Here is a 25,086-nt window from a genome sequence, read left to right as displayed (position 1 = left end):
GGCATGTGATACAGATTTTCAGCTTTCAAAGCACGGGTAACAGAGGAAGGCAGGAAGAGTCTGCATTAGGCGCCTGTGTGAATTTAGTCAATGATTTAAGTTTTCTTTGCTCACTACATTTCTAACGCTCCTTTTTCCGTTTGAAAAAAATATGTATATTATTATTCTTACATCACCTTCTCAGTAAATTTTCTTATTTAAAATCAGCCATGGAAGTATATTGCTGTCTGAGACTATTTTCTTGATCATGCATTTAGTTTTTTCGTAGACATGATCCAGGATGCTTAGTATTACCTTTGGACATATGAAAGGGAGAGGTCAAAGTTGATCCTTGAGTTGTGTGTCTGAGCCACACTTGAGGAGGGGAAAAGAGTCTAAGTGTGTCCATCAGTGCATTTTCACTTTGCTTTCTTCCTGTGCGTTCCATTGCTTTTTACTTATCACAATTTAGTTCATTTTACATTCAACTCAAACTGCGAATTTAGATGAGAAATAAATCTAGATCAAGTGAACAATGTTCGTAGCAATTTTTAATAATATTTCTGTAAAAATTATCAAAAAAGCATTGAAGGAAGATTTTACTTTGTTTTTTAAATAAAGTCTTTTAATAAGTAAAACAGTAATTCAATGTTACATTAACAAAATGGATAATCTTCTAGTGCATATAATGCATGCTTTTCTATCAAATATTTATATGAGGGTCATTTAGATAGTTGATCAATCTAAATATACTTGAACTTTTAAATAATTTTCCACTAAGGAGAAATAATAGGATTTCATAGAAGTACACATATATATATGTATATAATTACAAACACGTATGTGACCAGAAGTAGAGGGTCTTTTTTCCCATGTCGACTTTGAATTGTTAAAAATCTTTAATCGAGCATTTGTTTGAAGAAGTCAATCCAGAAAGCTTTAAAGCTGTCAAAAGGCTTGAGCCTTATTAGTAAGAATTCCAGAGATCTGTCCCCCAGCCAGCTATATCATAATGGGAAGCACAGAGAATCAAAATAGCGTGAGAAAGCGTTTTCATAATGGGAGAAACAGGAACGAGGTAACACGAGGCAGGAAGTGTGGGGTAGCTAATCTGGACGTGCTCAGAGTCCACGGAAGGTGCAAGGCCTTTGTCGATGCCGCGTCGCGGAGCGTCTCACAGGTGTAGCGCACGGGCGCGTTGTTTTTAGAGGGCTGAGAGGGGGCGCGTTGCCATGAGTTAACCTCCTGGAGTTAGACAACACGGCCACGCTGGGAATTCCATCCTCCTTGAACTCCGGCCCGTCCGTTAGTGTGTTTCAGTACGAAGTTGTTCTGGAACCGCATATTCGTTAGAGTAGTGTCCCTTAAGATAATTTTTAAAAAATGGCGGACCCCTTCTGTTTTCGTGGAGACCTGAAACGAAGTCTATCCAACTTTTATCTTACATTTGATTTCTGGAATATTCGTGTATGACATTGAAAAATAGAAAAGTGACATCACTCTTAATTATATGCAATGGAATATAAATACCATAGTGATTTGACATTCTCCGTCAGTCATTAAAAAATACACGAACAAGCTCTTCTTCGACCTTCACAGACTTTACATAGTTCCTTTGTCTCCTTGAAATTGTAATTTAAATTCTCTTTCCCCACAGAATCTTCATATTATTATGCTTAAAAAAATGCACATGCACACCCACAGGGAGAGGACAAGGGAGAGAGAAGTTAAGTTCTTCTGACAAGTTCCTCTCTGGATTTTACAGTTTCTAGCACACAACTGATTTAAAACAACAACAGAAATAACAAAATTTGATAAATAATTATTAAACATTGGAGGTAAAAGTTGACCAAAGCTCCCACTTCTTAATTAGACGGACGGGTTCTTGGATTAAAGGCGCCTCCATCGCTGTTGAAAAATTGAGTCCACATGAGCATGATACACAAATAAATAGAAAAGCCTTGCAGAACAGCAGGAAAAGTTATTGGGATAATTACTTCAGGAACTAAAATACAGCTAGATCCTTTACTGACACTAAACAGAAATAAATTCCAGACAGCTGTGATATTCAAAACAAAAACCTTTTCTTTAAATAGTTATATTTTAATTATACATGTTTCAAATGCAGTACTTGCTTTCCAAAGACTTGCCTTATTCAACTGCATATATAGAATATATATATTCAAATAGATCCAGAACCTTAAAAAACGTGTCTTGTGGTTCATTCAGCTGTGTGACTGACTGGGCTGACCTCCCGTGCCCTGTGCTTGCAGGGGACCTGCCAGAGCCCGCCCCATGGCCTATTTCGGGGAGGGGAAGGGGCCCATCCACGTGGATAACGTGAGGTGCACAGGGACTGAGCGGTCCCTGGCCGACTGTGTCAAGCAGGAACTGGGAAGACACAACTGCCGCCACAGCGAAGACGCAGGCGTCATTTGTGATTATTTTGGCAAGAAAGCATCAGGCAACAGTAGTGCAGGTGAGTCACCTCTGGGCCCTGCGCAGGCAGAGGCTGCAGGCCCCACGCCTCGCCCCGAGCAGACCCTGGACTGCGGTGCCCCGGGATACCCGCGGGCTGAGCTGCGCGTGCTGCGCTGGGCGGCGGTGGCCCTCCCTGCGCAGACTCTGCAGGGGGCAGAGCGCCGGGGCGGGCGGCCTCCGAGGCCGTCACCTCCGCAGCCGGCCCTGGTCACGCTCTCAGCCGTTTCTGAGCGAGCCTTCTCGGGTGTAATGACGCAAGGGCGCCTCTGCTCCTACGAGCATTTTGAACAGAGATCATTCTTAAAATTAATTACGAAAGGAAAATTATCTTCTGTAGATTTTAGTCTGAAATTTAAAAATGTGAGGAAAATGAGAAATCTTTGAGTATAATACAGTAATAGATGTTTCATAGTTAAAGAAATAGAAGAGTTCTTGAAAGCTGTTTACTTTTTATAAAACAAAGAATGCTTTAAATGAATAAGTGGAAGAACTAGATATTTTGGAGAAAACTTTACATTTTATGAAAAGAACAATTGCTTTATGTCGATTGAAAGTTCACAGTTTTGATACATTTTCAGAAAATCTGGTGCATCTGTATTTGAGCGTTCTCCTTTATTAACGTCTTTTCATAACTGCTAAGGACAATACAGTCAACAAACTGGGTGTCGTTAATACGATTCTTTACCACCTGTGGGGCTTTTGAATATGGACAAGGTACAACGTACCTTTGTGCTTTGATGTGTGTGTGTGTGTGTGTGTGTGTGTGTGTGTGTGTGTGTGTGTACACATGTATATATATGAATGTATACACACATACACATGCATAAATGTATATTTATACACGTAATATGACTTGGCAAGGCATTTTTTCCTAAGTATTGATTATAACAATTAAATTCCCTTTAATAATTTCAACCATAGTTACAGTTTTAAATATAACTAAGTAATATAGCTATTTGGATTACTCCTTAAGTCGTAGAAAAACACAAAAATTCAATAATCGTAAAACGTTTTCTTACATTTCTATGTAATCCTATTTTAAAACGTGATGTGCCATAGATGCACTTCTTCGTTATTTATGCATTTGTTTTGTGCCTTCCTGGAGGTGTAGCAATGCTTATTTTGATACCTTTCCATGGTTGCAGTGCTACCATACCTCAGGTGACAAGCGTTCATCTCAGACCAGCTAGAGTATGGGGTCTGGCTCATTAACCTCTTGATTATGTGTTGGGCTCGAGACCTCCTGACTCACGCAGTGACTCAAACTTAAGCCTTTGGTCCTCTGATGGGATCCTTTTATAAATGAACTTCGTTTGCTTCTTAATTTTTTGTAACAGCGAGTTCATGGCTTGAACTTATTTTTCCTTTCCTGCATTCTGGTGCTTTGCCCCCGAGTGAGGTCAGCTTGGCTTGCTCAGAATGACGTCATTCCCCATCCTGGCATCGTGCACACTATCTGACTCGGAGCATTATGGGGAACCTGTGTTGTTTTTAATGTCTTACAATTTGCAGTGTCATCTCGAGGGCTCCCGTCCGAGGGCTGAGGATAAGTTGGACAGCATGCCTCTGAGGTCGTGGGGCGCATTAGCTGTCTCGGTGCACCTCATGGGGCCTCTCCACTGAGAAGCGACTGTGCTGAGTCCCTGTCGGGCTCCCCTCTGCCGCGCTGTGGGAGACTCGGTGGGGCCCGGGCTGTCATGTTTTTGGCACAGTTTATCGCTTCTTACACAGATAGATAAGCAGTGTACACCCACCCTTCACGCACGGCTATCTAACCAAAGAAACAGAATACCCCATGTGTAAATTCTCCTGCTTTCTGAAATTATTTAAAAATCTAGTCTACCTTGTATGCACCTTTCTTCTGTACACCACCTTGTCATTTATTTTTAAGTTAGTTCTTTTTTCATGCCCCTGGCAGAAGTTTGCTGTCTTGGGACGTTGGACTGTGTATGTACCTTGGGCACAGTTTGCCCCTTAAATGGGCTCAGTGAACCATTTCCATGTGTGAAGATCCGAGTGAACGTGAGCTTGGATCAGAATCCCATCCTGAGAATGCGCTCGGCTCCCCCGAGTTCCCCGTGCAGATTTACACACGGGGTGTTCTGTTTCTTCCGTTAGCTACCCGTGCGTGAAGGGTGTAGGTACACTGTTTATCTATCTGTGTAAGAAGGGAAGAGTGGAAATTGTGCCCAAAATATGACAGCCCGGTCCCCACCAAGTCTCCCACAGTACCAGGCAGAGAGGAGCCCGACAGGAAGTATGGTTATTTCTCAGTGGAGAAAGGGGCCCCCCAAGTGGCTCGAGAGAGTGTCGTGTGTGAAAAAGCAGGTTAGGACACTGTGGCCTTGGAGTTCCGTTTTTTGTCTGATGTTCCTGAGCCCCAGACGACCCCCGTGGTCGCCGGGGTGGGGGTGAGGGGGTGGCAGCTGGAGGGTGACATGCGGACGGGGTCAGGCCCTTCAGCAGCTCGTGAAGCCTTCGGAGAGGGTGTGGGAGCCCCACCCCATCCCTCGTGCTTGCCGACTACTGTTGCCTTACTGAAATGAGAAGACAGCGTTTTATTCTGATCATGAGAAAGAGTACCCTACAATCCGAAGAGAAAGGCATTTAAAGTGGGGGCGGAAGCAGCAGGGCGTGCGTGCCTGCGTCTTCACCCCGTGACTGTGCGAGCGTGTAACGCACAGCCCGTTTCTGCTCAGAGTCCCTGGCGGCCGTCTGCGGGATGAGGTCACTGCACTGGAGGCAGAAGCGCATCATCGGCGGCAAAAACTCCTTAAGGTAAGAGGCGCTTCAGGACAGACTTTCCGTGTTCCGGAATCATTTATATGCACACGAAGTGGCAGATTGGGGGTTTTCTACTATTATATAAGGTACTTGTTTTATTCGTTTTATTTTCCAAATTAAGCACACATCCCGCTGATCATTTTTCTGTGTTCTGTGGTGTGTGGTTTTTATGGAGCCCGTTTTTTTGTGTCTGTGTCCCGCTTTTTGTGATATAGGTGTGCCCGCGGTTTTGTGTGGGAGACACACTCTTTTTTCGCGAGGTGTCTGAAAAAAAAAATACAGAACTACGAAATTCGTTTAACTTAGAATATATTCGTTTTGGAGTTGACTCATTTTAACGTCATGACTTCGTTTGTTGGATTTCCCAGCGGAACACAGGCGCTTCGTGTATTAGATGCTCTTCGGGCCGCTGAGGGGAGGTGGGGTGAGGAGGGGAGACACACTTCACGTCGTGAGGTGTGAGGAGACTCAGCTTGTTTCTAGAATGCGGAGAGGGAGTCCTGTTTGCTCGGGGCTGTGGGGGCATCATTCTCAAAGCAGGAGGGGACCTCTGTCCTTGATCGCTTTGAGGCTCCTTCCTCCCGCCCGTGAGCCACTAAGTCATAGTTTTCGTGGATGCTTTCTTTGTTTGTCTGCCTCACGTGGACGTTGACGAGCGGCCTACTTTCTTCGCAGGGGGGGTTGGCCTTGGCAGGTGTCGCTCCGGCTGAAGTCGTCCCATGGAGACGGCAGGCTCCTCTGTGGGGCCACACTCCTCAGCAGCTGCTGGGCCCTGACAGCGGCACACTGCTTCAAGAGGTATGTGTCACCTTTCCAGACAGCACAGGCCCCCTCTTTGCCAGTCCATCCGGTCCCTTCGTGCATGGGGGTGGCTTGGGGTGTCCGAGCCAGGCTGTGGGCCTGCCTTGCCTGTGTCATGAGCACCTCAGAAGTGAGGGCGGGGACAGGAGCAGAGAAGCTCCTCGCTGCCCTGGTGTTACAGCAGAGTCTAGATGCGGGAGAAGAGGAGATGGGTGTTTGGGGGAGCAATGTCAGTGCTCCCTGAGAGATCTCTGAGGGTGACATCGTGTCCCCACAGAGCTAGTGGAGGCCTCCGTCTGGTCATCTAGAGCAGGGATTCAGGAAGACAGGTGTCTCAGTGTTTCTATCCCTGGCATTTTCATGGTATGTCGTGATTCCCATCTGTACCCCCTGGAAAGTCGGGTTGCATCCCAGTTAGTGCCTCGTGTCCCAAACATTCTATCCGTCCAACCTGAAGTCCTCCCAGTTCCAAGGGGAGGCCGGGCGGAGGCCTGGCGCGCAGTCACAGCACTCGGGCTGGTGGCGTCTGCTCTGCAACCCAGCTCACCGCTCCCTTTGTCCCGTGGTCTCTCAGGGGTGCTGGGTAATGGCCATTTCCGCAGCGTGAAAACGCCTGCGGATGCCGGGCCAATATGGGGTAATTACTAAAGCCGGGTGGTGAGTACAAGGAGTTTCGCTATACTTTCCTAACTTCGTGTATTTGAAAATGATCATCACAACAAAAAGTTTTAAATAAAATATGTACCATAGGGTTAAAAAGCTCTTCCAAACAGAAATGTGTTTTATGTTTTTTCGTTTGTGATGTCATTTGGCGTCATCGTGTACCTGTCATCCATCCACGCAGGTTTGTTTACTCTGATCACCCTGTTAATTGTAATTTTTACTGTTACTAAACCACGCGTTCTGTATCCCTTGCGGAGGGACAGTGGGGTCTCCATCGCGTCACGATTAAAAGCCAGTGCTGCGGCAGACACCCATCGCATGTGCCATTTGGGTGCGTGCTTCATGCTGGGTCCTGCAGGACGGGCGCCATTCCGTTTTCCTGGGCACTGCTAACTTACTCTCTAAAGTGACGGTGTCAGTTTATGATACAGCAATGCGGAGGTTCCTCTTTGATACTATCAAAATGTTAATTTTTGCCAATCTCCAAGTTTTGTATTTTTAATTTCATCTGCCCGTTTAGTGTCTTCTTTCACAAATTCTTTGCTTATATCCTTTGCTTATTTTTCTATTGGATTCTTTATTTGTAATTGTTTTTTTAAATGTTTGGAAATGTTCTGTGAACAAAGTCTTTTTCGTTATCTGTTACAAATACCTTTTCTCAATCTGAGGCATGTCCTTTCACTTGTTTAAAGTGTTTTTCTTATGAAGATAGTTTGATTTTAATATATTTAAATGGATCAGTCTTTTCCTTTAAAATTTTATTATTATTATTTTTTTTGTATCTTATTTCTAAAATCTTTCCCTAGCTCCATATAATGAAGATATTCTCGTATTTCTTTTTTACTAAAAAATGGACAGTTTTTTTCATGTTTAGATTTTTGGTCCATTTACAGTGTTTTTGTGTAAGATATAGGGTATGAAGTCACCAGATTTTATACTTTTCTTTATTTTATATTTAGTTTCCCAGCACTTTTTGTTAAACTTTTCATTCTTTACCCACTGTCATATGTCATATGCCCAGTTCTCACATATCTTTATTTCTCAGACCTCTGTTCACTTCCTTTTATCCATTTCAGTATGTGTGGAGTAATCGTCTGTGTTCAAGGTGCTGCAGAACACACAGATCTGTATTACGTAGCTTTGAGAGCCCACCGAGGTGCCAGTGGGTTTAATACATTCGAGTGGCACAGACAGTACAAATTATATTTATTCGTTAACGTAGCAAAAAATTATCGAGCCCCCAATCCTCCCAGGCACGGGCCGTGCAGAGGAGCTGCCCTGGAGAAGGCGGCAGACCGGGCCTTTGCTTTCACAGGAGTTTTCAGCGTGGCTACAGGATCCCGGAAGGGGGAGGCGTTCATATTGCTGGTTGAAGAAGAGTTCGGGCACCCTTTTAAAGGGTGTTCTTTTTGCCCCAGCATTAGATGCATTTCAGCTGGTTAGAACCCCAGATTCCTGCCTTTACTCCAGACCTGCTGAGTCGCTGGAGCTGAGACCCGCGAATGTGCATCCCTACTATGTGTAACTGAAGGTGAAGACACACCTGCTCAGTGTGCAGAGCAGACTGTGGTCTGGGCGTTGGAGGAAGGAGGAGGAGCATGGGGTTGACAGGTCACTTATCCTTGCTTTGTCGACATGCGAATCCCTCCCCTGGAAAGGACTCCGATGCTGAGCCCATTCTGTCTTGGGCGCCAGGAGGCCGGGAGGGGCGCCAGCACGAGGGAAGGTAGGCTCCGGGATGGCGAAAGGTCTCGACAGGCCGACGCCAACAAGCCATGTGGAATGAGGGGAGCGAAATGCCGCCTCTGGTTGCAGGAAACAGTGCTCGAGCGGCGTCACTGTCACAGAGCCCCGTGCTCGCGTCTGGGCGCCACACCGCAAAGAGGTAACGCAGTGCACCGAGGAAGCCGAGCAGGAGGGGGAGCTGGCGCAGGGTCAGGTTCGGCCGGCAGGCCTTGCTTCAAAGCCGACAGATGTCGACAGGGAAGCGTTTTTGTTCTTACATAAGGAAGAGTTTTGTGGTTTATCTCTTTGACCCTAGGACCGTTCGGAGGCGCGTGTGGCAGGGAGTGGTTGTCGCATGGAGTCTGCTCAGGCAGAGGGGCTCGCGTGCGCCTGGGGTGATGTCGATGGCGTGGTCGGGGACGGTCAGCGGAGTGGGCCTGGAGCGTGCGGACTCAGAGGAAAGCGGGAAGGGCCTGGAATGCCGGGGTCGCTAGGCGGTGGGAAACCCTTCAAGGTTTTTGAGCCTTGAAATATGATTAAAGAGGACTTTTAGGAGATGCGTCATTTGGAGATGTGCGGGGTAGATCTGAGCGGCTGCACAAAGGGGTTAATCACAGCATCTGTGAAGGAGCTTCGCGTCATTTGGAAAACCTCGGCACGTGTGCTAATAAGCCTTTATCTGGCGTGACTCAAATTGGCACATGCTACCAAGTGGTTAAGACCCTCTGGGGAAGGAACGGGAGGGGACAGGTTATCGGCCGGTCGTAACAGAGACAGAAGGTGTGAGGACAGGACAGAGGGACGCGCTAGGACAGAACGCAGTGCAGCTTGGTGCCGTGTGACAGAGACGTGGCTCTGGCCGCCGAGACCGGGCTGGCAGGTCAGCTCCTCCAGCGGTGAATTGTCCAGCTTCGTGGAAGTCGTTTCGCCCTGGGAGCCTCAGCGTTCTCACCTGCGAAATGAAGGCAGGGACATTCCGCTGTGAGAGACGGAAAATCAGCCAAGTATGTGTATCTTATAAACTGTAAAAGTCAAGATAAGCACTGGCTTTTATGATGCTGAGGCTCAAAAAAAAAAAAAAAAAGAAAGAAAGAAAAGGAACCAAAGATTATTAGCAAAAACGGAATCCGGACGATTTTCCTCCACTGCCTGGTGGAGAATAAGGCGGAACACTGCGGAGAACGTGGGGAAGCCCGTCCTGCAGCTCGGACTTCGGCGGCTTCCGTGTAGCTTGTCCTCCTCTCGTTCAAGACTCCCTGTCTCAAGTCTCCGCTAAAAGTGATGGACTCAGCGGTTCCAAGCTGAAAGTATTAAAGGAAGGAAATCGTCCCAGAATTCCACCGGAGGCTGGAAACTTTGATCTGACTTTTGGGTTTCCTGGAAGGTCTTTTGATTTTTAGGCACGTGTTTGTTTTTGTTCGTTTACATGCCACTGTCCCTCCCTTGGCCTCTTCCCTCTAGATTAGAGCCCAAAGTTAGTAATCACCTCCTCTGTGTTTGTAAACCGAGTGTCTAGCATATGACGTGGCACATGGCGGATGCTCCTGGATGGCCGCCGCGTGACGAAAGCCGGGTCCCAGCTGCCAGGTGGCGGGTGTGTTTAAGGATGTTGATTTCTTAGAGGACGCTGGTATTTTAAACCTCGATCAACAGACAACTGCTTCCTTATGTCATTCGGAATTTCTTCCCATGATATGCACAGCAGAAGGTAAAGGCAGTTGATTAAAAAGCAGAGGGCTGGTTTATGATACGCTGCATTTTCATATGCTTGGATATAATGTGAGACTCTGGATGTGAGTAGGGAGAAAATGGCTTTGCACATCTGTCATATATCCATCTGACTTGGTCCGTAACCTTTACCGGATTTCATTGGCTTCCTGTTTTTAATGCCTAAAGAGGCTACGAGTCACATCTTTACTGCAGTGAGTTTATTAAAAGGCACAAGAACAGTTACCAGTGATTAGAACAAGTTACAGATTTTGTTCTTCTGGGTTCAGGGACTTTGGATTAGAACAATCCTTTCATCATCAGAAACTCTGAAACTTGCCCACCTAGGCAGCTCTCCCCTGGAACTGTAGAGACGGTGGTGCAGAAACCGCGTGTCCGGTTCTGAGTTCGCCCCCTGTCTAGATCTCTGGGAAGTCTAACTTCAGGCCGACTGCTGGGGCCTAGATTTCGGATTTTGGAAGGAGCTCTCTCGCCTCGTACCTGTCTGTGTGTCCCCTGCCGTGCGCAGGGCTTCCGTGGACATGAGGGTTCCTTGTTCGTCGGCCTCCTGCTCACAGTGGTGACGGCACAGGCCAGTGCTCTGGAGCTGCTTGTTCTGAACAGTCAGGCGTAGATCATGTCGTCGTGTTATTCGATGCCGTGGACGACAGCTTTTTACGTTAGGGTAGCTGCTCTTTTATATAATCCTCCAATCAGAATAATCTAGGACTGCCGGCCCAGAAGGCATAACTCAGACACACATCCTGTTACACTCCTCCGTATGGGGTAGACTCCTTACGTGACAGGGAACTTGCTGGAAGGCCGGCGGAGGTCTAGTGATGCAGCTCTCCTTTGTTCTGAGCTTCCACGGGCTGTGAGTGCCCCAAACCCTCTCGTGTGCAGACAACACAGGAACTGAGGCAGCCGGTGAAGCTTTTCACGTTGTTTCTAGTGTTAATGCAATAGAGATTTCGGAATGCAATATCCCGTTGCAGTTTGAAGTGGAAATTTGGATAAATTAAGTTTTTTTAATAGTTTTCCTGTGAATCTTACACAATATAAATTGCTTGTTTTCTTCTGTAAATCACTGCTGTTTTCTTCTGTAAATCACAATTACAAGTACCTTGAAGTGCCCCTCTCTCTATGGCAGTGCAACAGGCAATATAATTATGGGGAAAAAATCCTGAATATGAAATTAATTTCCTTTAATGGCTTATTCTGACAACAAACACCTTTTCAGAGGAAAGGACATACCTAAACAAAGACTGTCTTATTTCTGTAATTCTACTGCAAACTCGATTAGATCAAGAGTATAGCTTTCCCTGATTTTAACTCTGACTTTCTGCCTAGAAAGACCGTAGCAGCTAGAAATTGTCAGAGATCGTTGCCCTGAAAGTCAGAAATGTCTAGATCTTTGTCATTGGAGAGATGACTCACAGAGGTAATGGGACTCGACTTTTAAAGAACACATTATGTCAGGCTTAACCTGTGTTCCACGACCTAGTGTGTGGAAGAGTTCTTAGAACACGGTCTTTGCTAATTACGTATTACCATCGATCGTGGAAAACCACTTCCCAAACATACAGTACAAGGGACAGTGCAGGGGTCAACAGAGAAGGCCGCTTCTCTCTAAGCAGCGGGAACCATCTGTCCAAGCAGCTTCAGCCGGCCGGTTTTGGAGTTTCATCGGGACAGAGGATAACAGACTCTAGTTGTAGCAGATGCGCACAAGCCGATGTGAAATACTGCTCAGCAAAGAGGTGAATGTGTAGAGAACACACAAAGAATATGACCCTGAACTTAACTCTGCTATTTTTAACCCTAGTGATTCTTTATTGTCGTTTAACTCAAATCTCAGAGGAATTAGGATATTGGATTTTACTAAACCGCTGTTGTTATCTTGCTCACAATTGTCTGGGAATCTCATCCAAGTTTTATTTATTTGAGAGGGAGTTGAAGGCATTTCAGCCAAGCAAACAGCTAAATGGTGTGTCAGACTAAACCTGAAATGTCTGTTTTAGAAACGTTTTTGAATGTAATAAAGTCTATCAAGATAATAAAAGCTCAAATATGTTGCAAAAGGGGATTCCTTGATATGTTTTCTTGAGAAGCCTCGAACCATAGTAATTGCTTTCAAAGTCCAGTCATACTGGGACCTCAGCCAGTGTTGTCCCCGACGTGTGTAATCCCAGCCACTAGGAGCGACACTGGAAGACGAATATTTGCTTAGCAGACTAAGCCAGTGCCGTGTGGGGTGCTCTTCAAATTGCAAGCGTAGGCCCAGTGTAAGAATACTTGGAGTGACGGGGAAGTAGGGATCACTGCTGAGGTTTAGCCGGTCCAGTTCCTTAATTCAGGACATTAGTGTAGGAATACAGAATTAAATTTTGACAAGAATGGAGCTTTTTTCCTCCTCGTCAGCTAAATATTTTACTTTTGTTCTCGGTTTAATATCAACTCCTGGTTGGTTAGTAAACTAATTTGGGGGTAAACTCGAAAACAACCTGCCAAAATCTTCTCGGTCCGAGAACACGACACATGTCTGGACCGTGTGTGCTGCCGCGTTTCGGTATCTGTTAGTAATCTGATAGGCTGCCCGCTTGCCCCGGCGAGGGTCCAGGCACCCAGGGCAGGGCTCACACCCGGGCTTTGTCTTTGCTTCGTTGGTTCTCAAACCTGCCCGTGAATCAGCCCTGTTAATTTAATATTCTCAGAGTGTGTGTGGCTTTGACGTTTGTATTTTTAAAGCGGTACGGGTGATTCTGATCAATAGCTAGCAAAAACAAGAACATTAGATGTCTGTGGGGAGAGAGATATATATGTTGAGACATAGAAACTTTAGCGATGGTCTTGTTATAATATGGGAGTTGATGAGATGTCTCTTTGAGTTCACTAAGTTGGGGAGGGGAGCATATGCATATGGGTGTGGATGTCTTTCAAAGGGAGTCATCTAACTCACATTTCTCAAGAGCTTGCTGTATGTCAGGCACTTTGGTGCTAAGGATACAAAAGTGAGCATGACGTGGTCCTTACGCTCGTGGAGCCTTTCCCGGGAGATCTGACATCTTAACACCTAGAACCCATTATAAATGCTGTGACAATGCCACCGGGAGCGTTTGGAGGGCCAGCCAGCGCTCGGGCAGGGCAAGGAGAGCATCTAGGACATTCTCGACTCGAGACTTGAAAGATAAAATCAGTTTTTGCATGAGGATGAGGGAAAGGGTAATGATGTTGTAAATAGTTTGAATAGAGACAGGTTTGAGAAACACTAATATGACAGGGGCGGAGAGACCACGCTGGTACCAGAGAGGGGACAAAGGCTGTTTGGGGCTGGGCATGTATGTCATTTGAGGAACCCGAATTTTGTTACATAGACAGTAGGGACCCCTTTAAGGGTGTTCACAAGAGTGGTTATATTATCAGAAACATCAGCCTGGCTGCAGTGTGAGGGATGGATTGTTAAAGTGAAACTTGAACATGGATCCTTAAGTTAGAACTTGAAGCAACGAGGTCATTTAGCAGACTGTTGCCGTGGGCCAGGCATGAAGTGACACATGAAGGCAAGATTGCCCAAGACATTAACACTGGGATATTGTAAAAATAAATCTCCTTGTTGTCGTAATGTCCTGTGTCTTTGTTTATCGGGCGAAGACTCAATTTTTAGATAGTGTAGATATATTTATACAGCAGTTTAGATGCAAAGGTTATAGTTAAGTGTCACAGCTCTTTTTCAAAGAATGAAAAATATTGTTGCAATGAGACCTTTATTTTTTAGGTTGATCAGTAATGTAATGATCTTAAAGGATATAAAAAGTTGACATGTGAAGAGAATGTCTCATAACTCAAGCTTAAAAGTTATAAGCAACATTAGTGACTGCATTAAAGATATATCATAAAATGGAATGTCTAGTTTACGACAACCTATTTCTCTAGAGCACTGCTATCTAGTAGAAATGTAATGAGCCACAAATGCAAGTCGTATACATAACTTTAAATTTTCTAGGAGCCACAATAAAAGATAAAAAAATCAAAAAGGTGAAATTCATTTTCATCGCATACTACAACTCAATAGATCCAAAATATTATCATTACGAAATACGTAAACATCGAGATACTTTTCTTATGACATAGAGACGATATGCTCAGTAATTTTTCATAGCAAGTACTCAGAGCCCTGAGCCTAGTTTATACTTTTAGCGCACCTCGGTCCAGACTCACCACGTTTCCAGGGCTCCAGGAGCCATAGTGGCTGCTGCATTGCACAGTGAAGCTCGAGATAATTTTGAAAATTCTATTCCAAACATAGTATGAAACAGTTCAGTTCAGCAGCACTTCCCAGGAAGCAGTCACAATTATTCATGTTAGAAAAGCAATCAATCACTTGGGGCTTCACTTTAAAACCTGAGTACATTAATTAGGCATATTCAATTTTTATAACATCAGTATACAGAAAGCGGAAATGAGAATTATTTAAATTTCTGATTGTCGTCCATGACTCTTACTTTCTACAGTTTTAGGATGTGAAATAATCCTAAACTTTACTTCAGTTTTGAAGTGGAACCCGTAAAAGGGTATTCTCTAGGGACAATATGTAAAAAGCTCTCTGAATGGTAAACATACATGATGAGTTAAGGCTGGAAATCGAGAACTCAAAGCATCGCAGGGAATTATTCCATTATAGACCAATAGTAGGTGGCTGTATAAGCTAAACACCTTTGTTGCGTCGTTTAGTTTCTGAGCTGCCATAGTTAAGAAAGCTACTCGTACTGCAGTTGTCAGAGCCCTACGTCGGGCTGTGGGAATGTGTGAGCGACTTGTAACTTCCAGGCGTGTACGGGAGTGAGGGGGAGGTGACGGTTAAATAGGCAGTCACTAGAAGACCCAGCTTCTCTAAATACACGTTCGAGTGCAGGTGTGGTGTCCAGCCGGAGACTTTCAAGTTGGGTGGGGTCGGGGGAATGAAGGCGAGAGCTGTTACGTGTAGTTTTTCCCTTTTAGCTGTCGGATGCTCGCACCGAGCAGGTGGCGGGTGACCTGATGAAACCAGAGTCGGCGTTTGGGCGGATGAGAGCAAAGCAGCTTTGAGAGATTTTGCAAGAGGGAGGGAAGCCACGAGCAGAGTGGGGTTGAGGGACAGCACTGGGCAGGTCAAAGGGCTGAGGTCCAGGGGGTGGAGGGTGGCCGTGGGCCTGACTGGAAGGAGAGGCCACACTTACAGAAGGGGCGCGTGGCCCGGGAGCAGCGCCCGCGGTGTGTGGGCGTGGTGTGGGCACCCGTGGGGACCCGTGGGGAGCGCGCCTGATGGCCCTTGCCCCCCAGGTTCGGCACCGGCCCGCGGAGCTACGCCATCCGCGTCGGGGATCACCACACGCTGGTGCCGGAGGAGTTCGAGGAGGAGCTCGGGGTCCAGCAGATCGTCGTGCACCCGGAGTACCGCCTGGACGGCAGCGACTACGACATCGCCCTGGTCAGGCTGCGAGGGCAGGAGCATTGCGCCAGCTTGGGCAGCCACGTCCGGCCGGCCTGCTTGCCGCTCCCGAGGGAGAGGCCGCAGAGGACGGCCTCCAACTGTTACATCACCGGCTGGGGAGACACAGGTAAAGAGAGCCGCGGGGGACAGGGACAGGGACAGTAAAGGGAGAGCTGCGGGAGACGGTGGGGCCGGCACACTCCGTGTCCAGCGGTTATAAATCTTAACGGATTCAGACCGAGCTGTTTGGAAATTCTGCTAAGTGTGAGATGCTTGTGTCACTAAAAGAGGCACGAAATGACATTTTCTGTTTATAGTGACTCATTGAACCCATTTCCCGTTTAGGGAAAAAACACGCAGCTCGCTGCCAGCGTTAATTTTACGTAAACATACTCTGAGGCCAAAGCAGATCTGAGTGGTTTCAGTGTAAAAATAAAATATAAAAACTGTTCTTGTTATTTCTAAACAGAACTTGTCTCTAATCCTAATGTGGCAGTAACGTGTATGATCAGTATTTAATAATTTTTTATGTGGTAAATTTCAAAGCGCAGAATACACAGCAGAACATCTAGGATTTGGCATTTTAAGCAATCGAGAATTACTGTACTTTGCAAATGTAAATACCACTACTAAAAGCAAAATGCTATAAACAGAATGTTGTTTCCTAAGACTATCGATATACTAGAGTGATGTGAAAAGAATAAAACCAAGACGTTTCGTGGCAGACTTTGGGGGTGAGGTTAGGACAGTGATCCACAAATTTCTTCGCGATAAACACTGCAGCTCCAAGTGCGGAACGGGTTTTTAAACAGCACGAATGTCACAGCAGGGCTAGCGTTTCTCTTAGACCATTAAGTGTTCCTTAGACCGTTAAGTGTAGCTCTGCTCTGCAGGACCTTTGGCTGGGACCTAATTCAGATCATTTTGTCTGAGCAGGACGAGCGTATTCCAGAACTCTCCAACAAGCAGCCATCCCCTTACTCCCCAAGAGGTTTTGTGAAAAACGCTACAAGGGTCGGTTCACAGGAAGGATGCTCTGTGCTGGGAGTCTCCATGAACACAGACGTGTGGACAGCTGCCAGGGGGACAGCGGAGGACCCCTCATGTGTGAGCGGCCCGGAGGGACCTGGGTTGTATATGGGGTGACCTCCTGGGGTTACGGCTGTGCAGTCAAGGACTCGCCTGGCGTTTACACCAAAGTTTCAGCCTTTGTACCTTGGATAAAAAATGTCACCAAATTGTAATTCATGGAAACCTCAGGAGAAAAGTGTTTAAAGAATCTGTTGGAAAATTTTCAACCTCCACATCAGTACTCAGCTGAAATGCCAGCTGATGGCTCTGGGGTCCGTGTGATTTGCTGTGTCGTGATGAAGTCTGTGTACCCCTCTGCTGCTTGAGAATTTGTGAAGTTACAGATACCTCAGTGTAGTAGATATTCTTTAATTAGCATCGTCACCTCCCCAAATTCGTTTTACTGGAGATTTTATTCTCATTTGAACCATATTTATTTCTTCTGTTCTGCCTATTTCTCAGCACTGAGATTATTGTATATATTGATTGTGCAAGAAGGCTGTTTTATACATTTATTTGGATTGTGAACTCCTTATAATTAATCAGTGGTATATGAATTATATTGTGCCCACATTTGACATAAAAATACCCATCATTACACTCATTATGAGGCATTTTCTATTTACATAATTTTAAGCCTAGATTCTTTTTCCAAAGGCTGACAAGAGATCTTCATGCATTGAATCTCTATAGCCTTTGTCAGGGGAGGAAATCAAGGGCCAAGAGGTAAAGGAATTCTAAAAACTTAGACTGGAGCAGGGCCATTCACAACACATCCTGAATGAAGCCTGTACCAAACGCTATGGCAATCATGGGGAAACATTCTAGCTACCTTGTATGTCACTAGCAAAATTCAAAAGTATTCCTAACACAATACAGAATGCTTTCAAGTTATTGAACAACTAATCTATCCACCCTATTTGACTTACCTACCCTGGTCGCTTTTAACCCTCCAAATTTATAACTAGTTAAAAGTTTGTTCCATGGCATTGTGCTATTTTCTGGACCGGGATTTGACTGCCATCTGTTGCAACTTTATGGTAACTAACAAACCTGTAGATTTCCTAAGACTAGCCTGATAGTCCCATCAAAAAAAAAAAAGTTTTCGCAGCCTACAGACTGAGAAGACCTAAAATATATGTTTCAACTGATTTCAGTTCATCTTCCGGTTACAATCTGCCTGCTTAGGCACTGCATTACATGGCCATGTGCTTCATTGCTAATAGTATCCCCTCTTTGAATGGGGAACAGGCCTAGAGGTTGTGAGACAGCTGGTAAAATCTTAATTCAGACTCCTAAGACAGGAGTCCCAATCCTGACATTTCACCCATGGTTCTCCTGCCCAAAGGAATAAGGAACAGCTGCCAACCATATGCCCTCAGAGGACATTCTTGGTGGCAGTGCAAAATCTTTGCCCAAACATAAACGGTATGCCCCTCAGGATACTTAGCAGTCCTGTTCACACAAGAGGACGATCGCCGACATCAACCATTCCCGAGTCCTTCCCAGGAAGCTAAAACACTTCTCATACATTTGAGGGGCAGATGCGTAAATACGGACGAAGAGGTGAGCATGAATTTGAGATCCAGGATGGTTAAGCGACACTCTTAAGGACTTCATCTCCTTTCCCTTGTGCATCGAACTGCCCTCAGCTTTGTGAAACACTGGTGCTAACCTGATGGTGCTTTGCATCGTACTTTACTAATTTGCAGAACTGCAATGCTGTCAGGTAGAAAAGCATTAAAACTTTTCTAAAAGCTCATGATTTTGATAAAATTTTCAAGCATTTACATCTAGCGATAAGAGCTACAGACGGGGCACACCCACACAAGAGCTCAGGAAGAATGTCAGTAGAGAAAATTTATCTTTGCTGAATCTTTCTCACACCCTTTATAATTAAACTACAGTGCTGCTGCAAGTAGCACATTTAAATTTGAATTAGGCCAGAGATTGGCAAACTTAAGAGTTAACAGGTGGCATAGTTTGTTCAACCTTCAAGTAGAATATGTGGCTCACAAAATATGCCTTTATTATACCTAAGTGTGACTTTTATAAAATACTCATGTTCAGTGTGCATTTGTGTAAATAAAGAGCATAGCTTTTCACCTTGTATAATTAGTTGCTTTAATCTTGTCTAGTGGTATATAAAATGACTATTTTCTCCCTTAGGGGTTACTTGGTTTTTATGAATCCGTTTTCCCCAAATGCTCATACTTTATAGCACTCATCCATATGGCCTCCATAACTACCTTCCCGCATTAACCCATCAGAGATCATTTATTATCCAGATGAATCAAGCATTTTATTTAACAAGGAAGCACTCTCTTAAATATCATACTCAAAAAAGAATAACATACAAGATTGAAAATAGTGCGAGTTTCCAGATCATTTGCCACTCAATCCCAAAGCTGTTGACGCTGAACATGTTTGTTCAGTGCAGTGCAGGATGCTAAATACTTCACCCACGTCACTTTGGACCTCTTGATCCCTGCAAGAGAAGAACAGCTTTGTAAAACTCTGATCTGTGTTAACTGAGCTGAGATCTTAGCGGCTGTTTTAGTTACTTCCTATTAGCGTATTCCAGAACTCTCCAACAAGCAGCCATCCCCTTACTCCCCAAGAGGTTTTGTGAAAAACGCTACAAGGGTCGGTTCACAGGAAGGATGCTCTGTGCTGGGAGTCTCCATGAACACAGACGTGTGGACAGCTGCCAGGGGGACAGCGGAGGACCCCTCATGTGTGAGCGGCCCGGAGGGACCTGGGTTGTATATGGGGTGACCTCCTGGGGTTACGGCTGTGCAGTCAAGGACTCGCCTGGCGTTTACACCAAAGTTTCAGCCTTTGTACCTTGGATAAAAAATGTCACCAAATTGTAATTCATGGAAACCTCAGGAGAAAAGTGTTTAAAGAATCTGTTGGAAAATTTTCAACCTCCACATCAGTACTCAGCTGAAATGCCAGCTGATGGCGCTGGGGTCCGTGTGATTTGCTGTGTCGTGATGAAGTCTGTGTACCCCTCCGCTGCTTGAGAATTTGTGAAGTTACAGATACCTCAGTGTAGTAGATATTCTTTAATTAGCATCGTCACCTCCCCAAATTCGTTTTACTGGAGATTTTATTCTCATTTGAACCATATTTATTTCTTCTGTTCTGCCTATTTCTCAGCACTGAGATTATTGTATATATTGATTGTGCAAGAAGGCTGTTTTATACATTTATTTGGATTGTGAACTCCTTATAATTAATCAGTGGTATATGAATTATATTGTGCCCACATTTGACATAAAAATACCCATCATTACACTCATTATGAGGCATTTTCTATTTACATAATTTTAAGCCTAGATTCTTTTTCCAAAGGCTGACAAGAGATCTTCATGCATTGAATCTCTATAGCCTTTGTCAGGGGAGGAAATCAAGGGCCAAGAGGTAAAGGAATTCTAAAAACTTAGACTGGAGCAGGGCCATTCACAACACATCCTGAATGAAGCCTGTACCAAACGCTATGGCAATCATGGGGAAACATTCTAGCTACCTTGTATGTCACTAGCAAAATTCAAAAGTATTCCTAACACAATACAGAATGCTTTCAAGTTATTGAACAACTAATCTATCCACCCTATTTGACTTACCTACCCTGGTCGCTTTTAACCCTCCAAATTTATAACTAGTTAAAAGTTTGTTCCATGGCATTGTGCTATTTTCTGGACCGGGATTTGACTGCCATCTGTTGCAACTTTATGGTAACTAACAAACCTGTAGATTTCCTAAGACTAGCCTGATAGTCCCATCAAAAAAAAAAAAGTTTTCGCAGCCTACAGACTGAGAAGACCTAAAATATATGTTTCAACTGATTTCAGTTCATCTTCCGGTTACAATCTGCCTGCTTAGGCACTGCATTACATGGCCATGTGCTTCATTGCTAATAGTATCCCCTCTTTGAATGGGGAACAGGCCTAGAGGTTGTGAGACAGCTGGTAAAATCTTAATTCAGACTCCTAAGACAGGAGTCCCAATCCTGACATTTCACCCATGGTTCTCCTGCCCAAAGGAATAAGGAACAGCTGCCAACCATATGCCCTCAGAGGACATTCTTGGTGGCAGTGCAAAATCTTTGCCCAAACATAAACGGTATGCCCCTCAGGATACTTAGCAGTCCTGTTCACACAAGAGGATGATCGCCGACATCAACCATTCCCGAGTCCTTCCCAGGAAGCTAAAATACTTCTCATACATTTGAGGGGCAGATGCGTAAATACGGACGAAGAGGTGAGCATGAATTTGAGATCGAGGATGGTTAAGCGACACTCTTAAGGACTTCATCTCCTTTCCCTTGTGCATCGAACTGCCCTCAGCTTTGTGAAACACTGGTGCTAACCTGATGGTGCTTTGCATCGTACTTTACTAATTTGCAGAACTGCAATGCTGTCAGGTAGAATAGCATTAAAACTTTTCTAAAAGCTCATGATTTTGATAAAATTTTCAAGCATTTACATCTAGCGATAAGAGCTACAGACGGGGCACACCCACACAAGAGCTCAGGAAGAATGTCAGTAGAGAAAATTTATCTTTGCTGAATCTTTCTCACACCCTTTATAATTAAACTACAGTGCTGCTGCAAGTAGCACATTTAAATTTGAATTAGGCCAGAGATTGGCAAACTTAAGAGTTAACAGGTGGCATAGTTTGTTCAACCTTCAAGTAGAATATGTGGCTCACAAAATATGCCTTTATTATACCTAAGTGTGACTTTTATAAAATACTCATGTTCAGTGTGCATTTGTGTAAATAAAGAGCATAGCTTTTCACCTTGTATAATTAGTTGCTTTAATCTTGTCTAGTGGTATATGAAATGACTATTTTCTCCCTTAGGGGTTACTTGGTTTTTATGAATCCGTTTTCCCCAAATGCTCATACTTTATAGCACTCATCCATATGGCCTCCATAACTACCTTCCCGCATTAACCCATCAGAGATCATTTATTATCCAGATGAATCAAGCATTTTATTTAACAAGGAAGCACTCTCTTAAATATCATACTCAAAAAAGAATAACATACAAGATTGAAAATAGTGCGAGTTTCCAGATCACTTGCCACTCAATCCCAAAGCTGTTGACGCTGAACATGTTTGTTCAGTGCAGTGCAGGATGCTAAATACTTCACCCACATCACTTTGGACCTCTTGATCCCTGCAAGAGAAGAACAGCTTTGTAAAACTCTGATCTGTGTTAACTGAGCTGAGATCTTAGCGGCTGTTTCAGTTACTTCCTATTGAGTTGGCTATTTACTCTTTCGAATTACAAAATGCTAGCAAATGGGGCCCGCTTTGGCCTTCCAATTCCTTAGCCCTAAAATTAACTGAAATATGAATACAAAGGAACATACCTTGTTATGTTTTTCATCATCCATCAGAACATTTAGTTCAGCTTCCTGGAAACATTTGAAAAACAGTCCTTTGCCCAATAACCCAGCACCCTCTAGGTTTTTAAAAGTAAAGAATGTTACTTGTGCAAGTCAGAATCTGATACCAATTAAATGGTGACAGCTTTGCCAATAAACAAGAATATGCTCTTCCATGGCTAGGAAGGGAGACTGCCACAGTTGACAGGTCCCAAAGATACATGGAGGTTCACAATGCCAGACAGAACTATCAACAAGCACAGCTGCTACTCACCACGTGGATCAAACTGGCGGGTGTCTGCCTGCGGTGTTACGATTTCATAGTGGCGGAGGGGGTTCCCGATGGCCACATGGCACCGACAGCGGAACTGCTGAGCTTGCCGGACTCGGCCGATGCTCTGAACCTTTGCCCGCGGGCCCAGAGCCCACCAGCGCGGGGCCTGGGACTCAGCGTCCCGGGCTGCACGTGGCCGCCGCGCGACGTGAGGAACGCCCGAGGCGGCTCAGGCTCCCCACCCCGCGGGCTTCCGAAGCTGACCTAGACCTCCCACTACAAGACTCTTGAATCTCCGGCATTTTATCTAAGCCCAAAAGCTGTCCCAAAGACCACTCAGGACAGAAGACGCGACGACGCGACAACGAACACAGACCCACACTTCCCGGACGTGAAAGGCCGAACACGTCCGCGCACGCGTTCTTATACAGCCGGTGACGCAGTTCCGGGGACGCGCCGCGAGGGGCGGGGCCAGCGCGACCCCGCCTTCCGCCCGCCCCACCCCCGCCCTGACCCGGCCCCGCCCCTGACCCCACCCAGGCCCCGCCCCCTGGCCCCACCCCTCCCGTGCGCCGGCTGCGGCCCCGCGTTCCCCACCTGTCTTCCAGGACCGCACAGCGCACCTGGCCTCCGACTCGGACGCATGCGCACACCGGGGGTGGCGGGGTGGTGCGAGGCGAGAATAAAAGCCAAAATGCTCTCGCGAGACCAGGCAATCCTGACGCTCGCGAGCGCCGGCTGGCTGAGGACAGTGAAGAGATTGTTGCTTTTCGATTTCAGAGTAGTTACCTTAGAAGGTCACCATTGTCACCGCAACGCCAGGTTCGCGCGTTCCCCGCCCCCCAGCCCTCGGGTGGGCTAGCGTCTGTGGAAGCGGCCGGCTCTGTGTCTGCCGGGGAGGGGGCCGTGACCCCCGCTTTGCGCTGGGGCCGCCGCTCCCGAAGCGCCGGCGTGCGAGGGCCGCGGTCGGCGTGTGTGGTTTGGGGGTGTCGCCTCTCAGGAGCATGGGCGCTCGTGAGCGCGGGCACCCCGCAGACGCGCCTGTGAGCGTCCCCGCGTCCCCGCCGGCCGCCTGGCCGGCCTCTAGCCCCAGTTTCTTTGGCGCGCAGGTGCAGAAACGGTGGAGCCGCCGCTCGTGAAGCGGGGTCGCTGTGTCCTAGACACGTGCTTGTTGACGTCCCCTCAGTTCGTTTCGTTTCGTTTCCCCTTTGGCGTTCCCTCGGGTACGACACGGAAAGGGGGTCCCGGGGGACGTGGCATCGCGCCCTGGCGACGACGGCGCTGCAGCAGAGACACGGAAGCTTCGGGAAGCCCGCGCGTCCCTCCGGGGGGCGGGAAGGAGGTGATGAGTGACAGCTCTTAAACGTCAAGCGCGGGGGACGCGAGCTTTAATTTGGGCGAAGGAAGTCTGTCGCTGGGCTCACGCGGCAGGGGACGGAACCGCCCCGTGACGCGGCGTTGCCCGGTTGGGCGGCACTCGTCTCCAGCGAGGCCTAACGCGATGCCGCGGACCGGCGGCCCCCGCAGCGCGCGTCTGTGTTCTCGCGGGTCCGGAGACACGAAGGCCGAGGTGCAGGTGCGCGCAGGTGGTTTCTTCTGAGACCGCTCTTCGGCCCGCGCAGGGACTTCGCCCTGTCTGGTCAGGCGTCTTGCCTCCGATCTGTCTGTATCCTAATCTCCTTGTGTGACAGCAGTCATCGGATTGGGGTCTAGTCCCATGACCTCATTTAACATTAATTCTTGAAAGACCTTGTCTCCAAATACAGCCCTGTTCTAAGGTGCTGGGGGTTAGGACCGCAACGAGTGAATTTAGGGAGTGTGGGGACAAATCCGGCCCGCAACACCGTCAGCTTACGCTAAACTATACGGACTGACTGAAGATTTTTAAATGAAGGTTTCATTGTGTTAAGGCGCGAAAACACCGAGGAATGAGAGACAGCACCCGTCAGATTTGGTGTATGCTCTTCACTCTGTCTTGAATGTCTTCCCGTCTATTTCCCATCGTTTTCTTTAAAACTGAGGTAATTGACATATGACATAGTAGTTTCAGGTGCCCAACATAATGATTCAATATTTTACATATTGTGAGATGATCAAGAGAAATGGTTAACCTCAGTCCCCATACATAGTTACAATTTTTTTTTCTTGTAAGAGGACCTTTAAGATTTACTCTCTTAGCAACTTTTAAATATGCAACACAGTATTAACTGCAGTCACCATGCTACACATGACATCCCCGTGACATTTCTTTTATACCTGGAAGTTTGTGCCTACTGACCCCTTTCATCTACTTCTCTCCACCACCCCCACCCCAGCCCCATAACACACAACCGCCAGTCTGTACTGAGTTTGCTTTTCAACTTTTCTGTAAGCCTGAAACTATTTTAAAAATAAAGCAATTACAAAAGCACTCATAACTTTGCAGTCTATTATGTTTTTGTTTTAAGACAAGCGGTGCTTTAATGATGCTTTCTATCTACTGTTAGTGTGAAATTTGTGGCTAAGATGGCAATTTTTGCAGATTTGAGCTCAAACCTAATGAATTTAGCCACTGTCAAGCCAAATGTCTGAGACTTTGACTACTCAGGAGAGTTAATGGAATAGATAGAAGAATTAAAAATTGATTGTAAATAAAGGCTGGCTTAAGGGTTTTAAGCGGAGGATGCAAGGTCAAGCTAATGTTAGAATAGGTTAAATGGTGGCTGGATGATATTTCTGCATTTGACACA

The 25,086-nt window shown here is 46.0% G+C and overlaps 1 protein-coding gene, 1 long non-coding RNA gene and 1 other non-coding gene across 3 annotated transcripts in view; 1 reads left to right on the top strand and 2 right to left on the bottom strand.

Moving 5' to 3' along the window:
- The window catches only part of PRSS12 (protease, serine 12), a 33,492-nt gene extending 15,825 nt beyond the window's left edge, over positions 1-17,667 (top strand). Inside the window, exons 7-11 of the mRNA XM_023536969.1 lie at positions 2,253-2,458; positions 5,160-5,238; positions 5,920-6,042; positions 15,460-15,737; positions 16,547-17,667. Coding sequence (XP_023392737.1) covers positions 2,253-2,458; positions 5,160-5,238; positions 5,920-6,042; positions 15,460-15,737; positions 16,547-16,854 — 994 coding nt within the window. The 3' untranslated portion in view covers positions 16,855-17,667. The remainder of the gene's footprint in view (positions 1-2,252; positions 2,459-5,159; positions 5,239-5,919; positions 6,043-15,459; positions 15,738-16,546) is intronic.
- Positions 17,668-21,663: 3,996 nt separating this feature from the next.
- On the bottom strand, positions 21,664-22,780 carry LOC111746082. Its single transcript, XR_002782916.1, has 2 exons — positions 22,358-22,780; positions 21,664-21,872 (listed from the first exon to the last, which is right to left on the bottom strand). It is a non-coding gene; the product is annotated as an uncharacterized LOC111746082 (long non-coding RNA).
- Positions 22,180-22,310, bottom strand: LOC111746094. The gene has a single exon (XR_002782924.1). It is a non-coding gene; the product is annotated as a small nucleolar RNA SNORA24 (small nucleolar RNA).
- Positions 22,781-25,086: the final 2,306 nt, after the last annotated feature.

This window comes from Pteropus vampyrus, unplaced genomic scaffold (genome assembly GCF_000151845.1).
Source record: "Pteropus vampyrus isolate Shadow unplaced genomic scaffold, Pvam_2.0 Scaffold174, whole genome shotgun sequence".
Taxonomy (NCBI): Eukaryota; Metazoa; Chordata; class Mammalia; order Chiroptera; family Pteropodidae; genus Pteropus; species Pteropus vampyrus.
This window is presented reverse-complemented; position numbering and strand designations above follow the sequence as displayed.